Source organism: Melopsittacus undulatus, chromosome 10, assembly GCF_012275295.1.
Source record: "Melopsittacus undulatus isolate bMelUnd1 chromosome 10, bMelUnd1.mat.Z, whole genome shotgun sequence".
Lineage (NCBI taxonomy): Eukaryota > Metazoa > Chordata > Aves > Psittaciformes > Psittaculidae > Melopsittacus > Melopsittacus undulatus.
The window spans coordinates 20753923-20764580 of NC_047536.1; the positions used below are offsets into that span (position 1 = coordinate 20753923).

General features: G+C 51.9%; 1 protein-coding gene across 1 annotated transcript; it reads right to left on the reverse strand.

Moving 5' to 3' along the window:
- Window positions 1-5505: 5505 nt before the first annotated feature.
- MAFB (MAF bZIP transcription factor B) lies at window positions 5506-9228 on the reverse strand. Its single transcript, XM_031047649.2, has one exon. The coding sequence runs from the start codon at window positions 8585-8587 to the stop codon at window positions 7652-7654; it is 936 nt and encodes a 311-aa protein (XP_030903509.1). The 5' UTR covers window positions 8588-9228; the 3' UTR covers window positions 5506-7651.
- Between the last annotated feature and the right edge of the window lie 1430 nt (window positions 9229-10658).

Here is a 10658-nt window from a genome sequence, read left to right on the forward strand (position 1 = left end):
ACCTGTTTATAACCATATATTCCCTTTCTCATGTTTGTAGAGGACTTAAGTAATAAGTGCACCATAGCATAGGAGCAAGGAAGTTGGCAGAAGTCCAAGGTGCAGCTTTATTGCCCTCTGTAATTTCTTTTCTGAATGGGCCCCCTCAACCAGCAGGAAGGTTTCTGCTCCATTCAGTAGTCAGTAAGACAGGACCCATAAACCCCCAGGTTAAAGCCCCTGGCAATTGCTGACATTGCCCTATGGTTGCAGCTGTGATGTGGGGAGCTGAGGCACCACAGCTCAAAGGATGTATCTGACTGAGCCCTGCCACCAGCCTTACCTCAGTTTCCTCAGCTATAAAAGGTCAGTAGTCTTTATAATTGCCTGAAGTTCTACTGAAGAAGCAATGCAGATTTTGGGTTCTTGGTGCTGATTTCTTGCTACACTTATTTCAGAGTAAAATAATCATACTGGACACAATATCCTTGTCACCAAGTGTTTAATATCCTTTAGAAAGCCAAGAGCACCTTTCTGGAAACAAATGAAGACTCATTAGTGGGAAGCCCAAAATAGAGTAGAATCAGATCTCTACATTTATCACCAGGGGGTTGCAGGCGTTGATAGACAAATACAGGCACAAACAATGCACGTGTCATTGCAATTCATCAGCATTATTGCAATGCTGAATTAAATAATCCCATTTCTAGATTCGTGTGGATGTGTTCTGGTGTCTCCCAGTACTGCAGTGCAACCAGGAATCTGCAGGGAGAGTATGGTTAACAGAATGGTGTGCTAGAGGGGCACAGTGACATTGTCAGTGGAAGAGCTTTCCCTGGTATAAACCTTCTCCCACTGACTCCAAACACGAGGTAGAAGGGAGGAGGAATAAGTTTGATATGTTTCTTTAAAGAAAGAACTAAACTTGGTTAAAGGACACAGCTTTCCTACCTTGCTCTCTGCCCCTCATGCCTCAGGATATCATAAATTTTTGATACCAATAAAACAGAATTTTTGATGAGCTGCTATTTTGCATTAAAGCAACTTTACATGCAAAGATTGCATAATAGGAAGTAAAATTGAATTTTGCCTCAGAACAAGTTCTTATTATTAATTTAAGTGTTTTTATATATTTTAGCAGCAGCTTATCATTCTATATATTTAATTTCTTTCAAGTGAGAACACTTAGCATTGGTTTCCTTGTCTAAACAAATCTTTAAAGAGAACACATGTATAAAGTGGAAATGCAGTGTTTTGAATCTGTGCCTTAAGACAAACAGTGAAACTTTAAAAAGGGAAATACAACACAGTAGAGGACAACTCTGTCAAAACCTAATAGCAACCTCCGTGGGACGGAGAAATACGTTTCTTGCTTTCTGAGGAATGATTTTTTTCTCTCTTTACTGCAGTGTTTATTCTAACCATATTATGACAAACCTGTAAACACAATAAGCCTCCATTGGAGCAGTTCTGCTTAAGGAAAAGGATTCACAGCATCTCGGGGTTTGAGTACGCCACAATCCATTTTCTAACACTTCCACATACCATGATGTGCAGGACCAGCACACAAATACAAATCATCTCTTCCCTGTCAACGATGCAGGGGCAAGAAAATATTTTTATATAATCGTAGAATCCCACCCTGGTTTGTGTTGGAAGGGACCTTAAAGCTCATCCAGCTCCAACCCCTGCCACAGGCAGGGACACCTTCCACTACAGGAAGCTACTTGAAGCCCCATCCAACCTGGCCTTGAACACATTTTGCAGCACCTCGTGCTGTGTTCAGGATTCACAACTGAAAGTCACCATCTAAAAACCAAGAAAAATAAGCACTTGAAAGCTTCCCCCCACCTCGGCCCCCCCTCCCCCTTCATCTTCTTGTTCTTGTTCTCCTTCCTGCATAAGACAAAAGTCCAGTGTGGGATCCTATCAGACAACTGCACACTACAGAATGTCCTACCTAGGATTATGCAATAGGATGTTTAGAGTGTATGTGTGTGTGCATGCACATGTAACTTCAGATTTACTGTACCCTGAATGGAGTGAAATGCAGTGATTTAAATTAAAAACAAAAATTAAAAAAAGAAATGCATAACTGAAATTTGTTCAAAGAAGGAGGAAAATAGCTTTTTCCTCCTCGATGGTGGGGAATTACTGTTTTAACCATTGTAGGGGGAGAGCAAACTTAAAATTGGAGAGAGAAAAGAGAAAAGTGGAAAAGAGAGTGGAAAGAGGAGACAGGAAAGAAGAGAGAACAAAGAAGAGAAGATATTGGAGAGAGGAGAGGAGCGGGGCACGGCGGGGCACTGCAGGAGAGATGTTGCCGGGCAGGATGAGCTGGGAGCTGCGCGGCCGCGGAGCCAGGAGGAGCTTTCCCGAGGCTGGAGGTGCGTTATGAGTCCTCCCGAAACCTGACACGCAGAGCCCCGGAGAGCTTCCCTGACCCTGGTCTGTCAATCACCGAGTGCAGCCCGGCTGCCAGAGCCAGGCGGGCACCGCGCCAGCCCGGAAGGGGGAAGGAACGAGAGAAAAAGGGAAAGAAAAAAGGAAAATTAGACCCTAAACCAGCTGGGAGCAGTCTTCTCCAAGCCCTGGCTCATCCTCACAACACATCCCGCCTGCCCACCTCAACAAGGAGCAGCCGCGCTCAGCATCTCTGGACAGTCTTGGGATGCTGTCTCTATCTTTAGTTCGAAAAGTCTTTTTGATTTCTCTGATTTGGAGCTAAAGACAATCAGTTTTATACACCCTCCTGGAGGGGAGGAGGGCAGGGAATGTTGGAAAGGGTCTATGAAGCGGTTGGCAGAGCTGGTCTAAAAGTTGTGTCAGTAAATGGGGGAAGGGGAGTGTTACAATTGTGTTTCCTGACCGAGTGTTTCTTCCAGTGCAGGAGCAGCCGGGGTCGGTCGCTCCCCTCTGCCCCGGGAGATTCAGCTCCGCTCTGGCTGCTCACAACAGCTCTTGCAGACCTGCGAGACCAAACAAAATAACACGGGTTTCGCTGAAGGGAACCGTCTTCACGCACTACACGACATCGCACAGCGACCCGTCGTCCGGCAGCCCCATTCAGCCGTGCAAACCCTGAGCTCTTCCCCACCGCAGACCCCGTGACCGGGGCGCAGGCTCGGCCCATCGCTACTGCGAGGGCCTGGCAGTAAACACCGGAGCCCCACGGGTGCTGCCCGGCTTCTTCTGTCCTCCCCGGAGCAAGGATGGGGGCCGCTCCCAGGCCTCACCGGGTGTTTTGGGAGGCGGTTTGCAGCAACTGGGCTTCGGAGAACCTCAAGGGCGGTGTGCTGGTGACCGGGAAGGTTTCCGGAGTGGGATGTAGTAGCACACTGCCCCCCGAGCCGCACCAACTGCCGAAGCCGGGCACTGCAGCACCTCCCGGGGCTGTAAGGACAGGCAGAGGAGGCGCCCGCAAGGCTGCCTGCCCGGAGAGGGGCGAGAAGAGGGATTAAGGGTGGGAAGATGCTTTATCCCCCGCAGCTGACATGCAGGTTCTCGCAGGGCTCCTGATGGGAAGCAGGGACCCCCGAGCTGACCCGCAGAGCCCCTGGTTCCCGTGGGAGCCCACGGTGGGCAGGAAAAGAGGGGCTGCTCCGTTCCCCTTTCTCTTCAAGAAAGTGCCCTCATCGTGCCCCCGACTCCGGTGTCAACAGCCCTCCATGAACCAGTGATGAGCAGCACGAGTTCAAAACCGATGAGCGGGGACAGCAATGGCGAGCGAAGCCGGGGGGGGGGGGGGTGGTCACCGCGAGGGATAGGGTGCAGGCAGCGGTGCTGCCCGTGCCCGGTGCCACCGGGGCAAAGCTCTGCCCAGCCGCCGGCCGGGCCCAGCACCAGCTCTGTGGCTGTTCACCCCGCTAGGCACGGCAGAGCCCCGGCAGGAGGGCAGCCCTCGGCCCCGCTCCAGCGCTGGCCCTTGCCGGTGCCGACCCCGGTGCCAATGCCCGCGCTGCAGCCGTGGCGGTACTCGGTGCTTGGCTCCGTTTTCTTTTCCAATGGGATAAATTAAACCTCAGGAATGGGACCGGGCGGCGGGTCTGCCCCGGCGCTGACACAGTCCTGCGGTGGGAATCTGACGGGCTTTTCTAAGGCCTGTTTTTCCTATTTTTTTTTGTTGTTGTTGTTGTTCAATTAGCCCTGGTGATTTATTCAATGCATGCATGAGGGGACATTAATATGCGGTGGCAGTTCCCACAAACAATATTCCTCTCAGGCTTTCTGCAGCCATAGCATTTACAGGAGTGGGGGAGGCTATGCAGGGCAAGCCAGGCTCCCTCAGCCTTTTCCTCTGCAAACTCCTGTCCCCTCTCGCAGGCCAGCAGGGAACGAGCTCGTTCTCCGGCCTGACTCATGTGGCTGGGGGGCTGGAATGGGCCCGGCCCCTTCTGAGCTCCCCAGCCCAGCTGGCTCTGACCAGGCAGGGATGTGGCTGGGATTTAAGAGGGGATTTGGGATTTAAGTAACTGTATTTGCCCCTTTTTTGTTGTTGCTTTCCACACTCTGTTCTTAGCGGGTTTGTTCTCCAAACGCGCCTTGTTGCCGCCCCTGCAAAGAGAGCTTGGGGCTGTGGGGAAGAGAGGCAAGGCGGGGAGAGGGCCATTATTTTTAGTTGTGTGGTGCCTCGGATTTGGGTTTTTCAGCTCGGTTTCAAGCCCAGCGCAGTTTTCCCACTGGAAAAGCAGGAGCGCGCAGACAGGCTGATTCCCGGCTCCGGACTCCCGGTGCTCCCGGGATGGCAGCGGCAGTACCTGCCCCGAGAGGAGCGGGGGGAGGGGGGGGGGGGGCCCGGGGCATAGGGAGCGTGTCTGAGGCCTTCTCCACAGGCATCTAAAGAGCTGACAAACTGCGCTTGCTGTGGTTAAAATAAAATAGCGTAAATAAAGTAAAATAAAATAAAATGAAGTGAAAATAAATAAAAATAAAATAAATGAAGTGAAAATAAATAAAAATAAAATAAAATATAAAGAAAAATTAAATTAAATCAAATTAAATTAAATTAAATATAACAACGTGCATTTGGAGAGAAGAAAGTGAATGGCGAGCCCGGATCCCAAAGCAGCCGGGGAAAATGACAGACTTGTCCAAGTCCTCTCCTTTTCTAATGCAAAAAAAAAAAGGGGGGGGGGGGGGGGAAGGAAAGAAGAGAAAGCCGTGCCTGCACCCTGCTCTTCCCCTTTCTCGCACTCCGGGGCGGCAGGGCCGGAGGCTCCCGCTCCCCGCAGAGGGAGGGACCCCTCAGCAGCTCCGCATCTCTCGGCGGGATGCAAAAGGGATGTAGGAGGGATAAGGAGAGAGTGCAGGGGGAATGTTCCCCCCTGCCATGGATGAGACCCGGGCAAAGCAGAGGCTGGCTCAGGACTGAGGGGCTCGACCCCGCGTCCAGAGTCGATCCCGGTTGAGCCCCCGGCAGCAGCGAGGGGACACGGAAGGGTCCAAACCTGCCCCTTCTTTTATTACTTTTTTCTCTCTTTTTTTTTCAGCATACGAGACGTCAGAGAAGCAGCTCCCTCCAAGAAATGCCATTTCCATGATTTTAATAAGCAAAATAGGAAACAATTTTAATAACCAAAAACAGAAACCAGTCTGAATAAAACTACAATAGACCAGGTTTTTTAATATTTTCCATATCATAAGCAGGATTTGAAATTGATCCCTTCAGAACTTTACATGAAATAAAAACCATTTTTTCCCGCTGCTGCAATGTTTTGATTTCAACACAGTTGAATCAGTAAAAACCAAAGCTCGTTTTCTGATGCATGACTAATATCCACAATATTTAAAACTGCAAGCACCATGCTGTTCATTACAATCTTGTTATTACTGTTAATTTATAAACTAATACAAACTTAAAATGCATCCGGCCAGCAGTGCCAGCTATCCTAACAGGAAACTAAAAAATAAGTTTTCATTTTGGTATTTTTGTCAGTGCAACGTAAATCCTTTTACTGACCTGCAGGAGGAAAAAAAACAAACCCAAAACAAAAAACAAAACAAAACGAAAAAAACAAAGTAATAAAAACACCCATAAGACTCCAAACTACTGCTACTACACAACTGCAAATAAATTTGGGCTAAAACGTTCACTCGCTGCATAGGGAAGCAGAGAAGCAGGTTACAAATCATTGCAAAAGAATACACTTGAAAGTTGCGGTGTGTCTTCCTCAAACCACGTGTGGGGCTCACTTGTTCTCACCACCCCCCACCTTCCCCCGCGCTGCTGCCAGAGAGAACCGGACTTCAGGGGGCACAGGGAGCCCTCGCTGCTATCACGACTCGGCTCCTGTCGAGGAGGGGGTGGTGGCTGGGTTTAGATTTTCTTTATTTACCGAAACCCAAGGGGCAGTTGTTGCTTTAAAGGAACTGGTATCTCGTCCGTCCTTCGCTTCCTGAGTGTACAATCAGAAGGGAAACTCCATGGCCAAACCTCCCCGCTACAGGCTGGGAATTGTCCTGAAGGGAAGAGCTTCGCTGCCACTTTAAGGCATGGAGGAGTCTCTAGTGACCGATCGGAGTTTTTCCCCTGGTAAGTTTTAGGTTTGTCAATGCCATTCGGGCTGTTTGACTTCTGCCCCAACAAACAAAAACCAAAATGAAAACTAAGACAAAGAAATCAAAAACACAACTTAAAAGTGCACCAGATACACGAAGTTGTTCTGTTTTTTTTCTAATGTAAAATGCCCATAACTACTTTTCCTTAAGCATCTCTTTAATACCAAACAAACCGTACAACCAGCCTGCTGAAATGTTATTGTGTGTCTGTGTGTTTTTCTCTCCTGTGCGGTTTGAAGTAGCAGATATTTACAAGCCAACACCATAAAAGAAAACCAAGAGCAAAACCAACGAACAGAACTGCACAAGCAGTAGAAAGTTTGATAACTTGGGATGCTTTTCTTAGCGATGAAACAAAACAATAACAGAAATCTATGGTCGATGATCAACATGCTATAGTTAAACAAGAAAATGGTACAAAATAGAAATTATTACCATACATGTCCAGCATGCAGGATTAATATTTTTAATGCAGATTTTCGTATTTTTCTATATAATCAAGCAGGCAATAAAACTGATGAGTTTTTTTTTTCTTTCATTCTTTCTTTCCTTTCTTAGGTTCAGTGTCCCATCTGAGTCCTGCAACTTATGTCTCAAAGCAGGCAATATATGAAGAGTTTGCATATATTGTCCTTTTTATTTATTCTCTTTTTTTCCAAGCAGGTAAATTGTGCATGAGATGGTGCTGGGTATGTCCTCTCTCTTCCCGAGCGGGCAGCATGTTATAGATGGCTTGTTTATTGTCCTTTATTATTATTCTCTTAAAGTCCATCTCATTCGGCAAGTGAGCAAGCTATAAACCGCTTCACTTGGCCTTTTCTCCTTGGCGTCTGCCTCTGTCCCTCTCTCTAACTCACAAACGAAAGTCCAAAAGTTGCACTTCACCTCTCCCATTCCCACCCCCAGCCTACTCTTCCCACAGCTACTCTAGAAGACTTGGATGCTGCAAAAACAAAACAAAAAAGTCAAGTCTCTGTTTTTTTCTCTCCTTTCTCTCTAGACAAGCAGACAGACGGATGGAGATGTCAGAGGAGGACGGGAGCGGGGAAAGGTGACGGGGTCAGGTTTTGGGAATGGGGGGGTTGTTTGCTTTTTAATCATTTTTGTTAAGCACTCACATGAAGAACTCGGGGGAAGATGGGTTGTCACTGGTGGAGCCGGCCTCTCTGAAGCCATTGCTGGCAAGTTTCTCACACTTGAGCTTGTAGGCATCTCTCTCTCTGGCGAGCCGGGTCACTTCTTGCTTGAGCTGTTCCACCTGCTGAATGAGCTGCGTCTTTTCGTTCTCCAGGTGGTGTTTCTGCTGGACACGTTTATACCTGCAGGACTGGGCATAGCCCCTGTTCTTCAAGGTCCTCCTCTTCTGCTTGAGGCGGATCACCTCGTCTTTGGTGAAGCCTCGGAGGTGCCTGTTGAGCTCCCTCACGGACATAGAGACCAGCTGGTCATCTGAGAACCGGTCCTCCACGCTGCTGGAGGGGGGATGCTGCTGGTGCGAGTTCTGGAGCTGCTGGGAGGAGCTGGAGGAGGTGGAGGGAGTGGGAGAGGCCTGGTGGTGATGGTGGTGGTGATGGTGAGGGTGCCCGCTGCCGGTCAGGTCTTCATGAGTGACGGCTGGGTACTGGTGGTGGTGCTGGTGATGGTGATGATGGTGGTGGTGGTGGGCCCGGAAGCTCTCGAAGCCCTGCAGCTGCTGGGACACCTGGTGGGACCCAATGAGGGCTTCAACAGCGTCCTCCGGGGTGAGGTTCAGCGCCTCTGGGTTCATCTGCTGGTAGCTGTTCGCCATCCAGTACAGGTCCTCCAAGTGGGTCTTCTGCTCGGTAGGGCTGAAGCTGGGCGAGGAGGGCACGGAGCTGCAGGGCGTGCTGATGGGGGTGGAGGAGACGGAGCCGGCAGGCTGCAGGCGTGTGCAGTGCCTGCCCGAGCGGTCGTTCCTGCCCAGGGGCTCCTTCTTCACGTCGAACTTCATCAGGTCGAAGTCGTTGACATACTCCATGGCCAGGGGGCTAGTGGGCAGCTCGGCTCCGATGCTGAGCTCTCCGGCCATCGCTGTCTTGCGGGCACCTCTCCCGGCGGAGGGGCTGGAGACCTCACCCCAGCGCGCAGCCTGGCAGGCGGCTGCCCGCGCTCCCCTGTGCCAAACCAACCCGGGCTCTGCTTTCTCGCTTCCTTTCCTTCGCTCCCTCTCCACCGCCGCGTCCTTCTCCCGGCTTCTGGAGCTTCTTCAGTCCGGACAACAAAGCCAAGAACGAGCCGGGGCCGCCTGGATGTCTCCTGCTCTTTTGTATGAGCGCTCGCAGCGCGCCGCAGGCTTCAGCAGCTCCTGGCACCGACGCGCCCGGTCGCAAGGAGAAAGGAGCGAGAGGCAGCAGGAAGGGCAAAAGCAAAACAAAACACAGATGCTGCCTTCGGGTCTGTGCAGGAAGCAGAGCGGTGCGAACCGTCTGGGTTTTGTAAGTCCGGAGCCTTTTCCCCGCGGTGCACAGCACCGGAGTCTGCCGCAACTTTCCAGCCCGAGCCGGCGGCCGGGCAGCGCGCTGGGTGTTGGGCTGTGCCGGGCAGTGCCGGCTGGCTCGGGCGGCGCGGGGGAAGGGGAGGGAAGGAAGGAGGGGAGAAAACAAAAAAGGAGGAGAGGGGACACGAGCAGGACCGGGGCTCCGCTGCGGCCGCCGCCAGCGCTCGTTGTGCAGCTGTGCTCGCAGCGCAGCCCCCCTTGCATTCTTATACGGCCGTGCCCGCTGAGAGCGCGGCGGGGGCCGGGGCCGGCGGCGGCCGCGCCAATGGCAGCGCAGCGGCGGGGCAGGGCCGGGCGGGCGGTGGCGGGGCCGGGGGCGGGCCGGGGGCGGGCACGGGCAGCTCCGTGACAGCTCCGCAGCGTCGGAGGAGCGGCCGCGTCTCCCCGCCGGCTCCGCCGGGCGCTCCCCGCCCGCTCCACGGCTCCACCGCACCGCTCCTCCGCTCCTCCTGCACTTACTTACACCCCTCTCAGTCTCTGCGATCCCCAGATGATCGGGGGCGGGGGGGGTTGGGGACACCCCCCCGTCCCTTTGTTCTAAACATAACAAAGTCCCTCCGTACCCGCTGCCGTCCCGCAGCACATCTGAAGCTGATCACACACACACCCCTGCGCCCCACTCCACGCACATGCATCGCCCCTTCCAAACTTTCTGTGGCCGCTTCCGATGTGAAGGTACCGCGAAAAAACTCGGCAGCGGGTCCGGCGGGGAGCTAGCTCCGGGGCTGGGGGCGGCCTAGGGGCAGTTCCCCGCTTACGACCGGGGAAATCCTCTGGTGACAGGAAGCGAATCTGTCCCTAAAGTGAAGCAAAGGCATCGACACAGACTGCCGTAAATGTTAGGGAAAGAAGGGAGGAAATATAATTATATTTCAGTTCTGAGGGGCCGTGTTTGCTTTCCTCTGCTGTTCCCTGCGTGAGCGTCTGCATGCAAAGGAGCACTCGCCGTGCAGGGATTTTAGTTTTTGGTTTGTGGTTAGTTGTTGTTGTTTTGTTGTTTTTTTTTTGTTGTTTTTGTTTTGTTGGTTTTTTTTTGTCCGGTAACAGGATTTTTCTTTTTTCTTTCTTTCTTTTTTTTTTTTTTTGAGCATTTTGTAACGATTAAGGGAGATTAGGGCTTCTTTTTACACTGCTTTTACGCTCAAACAGACAGAAAGTGCGACCCCAAGTGTCCGTTTGGAGAAATAACAGATACTTTTCACGAGATAAAAACACCCGGAGAAAAGGGGAAGAAGCGGAGCGAGGCGGGATCGGAACCGGCAGCGGGAGCGGGGCTGTTGCCCTCCCGTGCTGTCCCGTCCCGGCCGCGCCGCTCCGGAGCTGCGCTCGGACATCGCCCTTATCCGTCCCTCACCCCAATTTATTTAACCAGAAGAACGGAAATGTTTGAGATCTGTAGATCTGCTGCCCCCCAGAAATGCATGAGGAGGGAGCTGCACCTCTGGAGCAAGGATAACACTACCAAATTCCCCCCCGGCCCAGGGGCCGAGCCTTAGCCGCACCCTCGGGAGATGCCCGCAGCCCGGACGCGGTGCTCCCGCTCCTCCACAGCTCCGCGGAGCCGGCAGCGGCCGCGCAGGGAACCGAGGAGGTGAAAGTCGAG

Coding starts and splice junctions, on each gene's coding strand:
- MAFB (XM_031047649.2), bottom strand. CDS start 8,587: ATGGCCGGAGAGCTCAGCATCGGAGCCGAGCTGCCCACTAGCCCCCTG.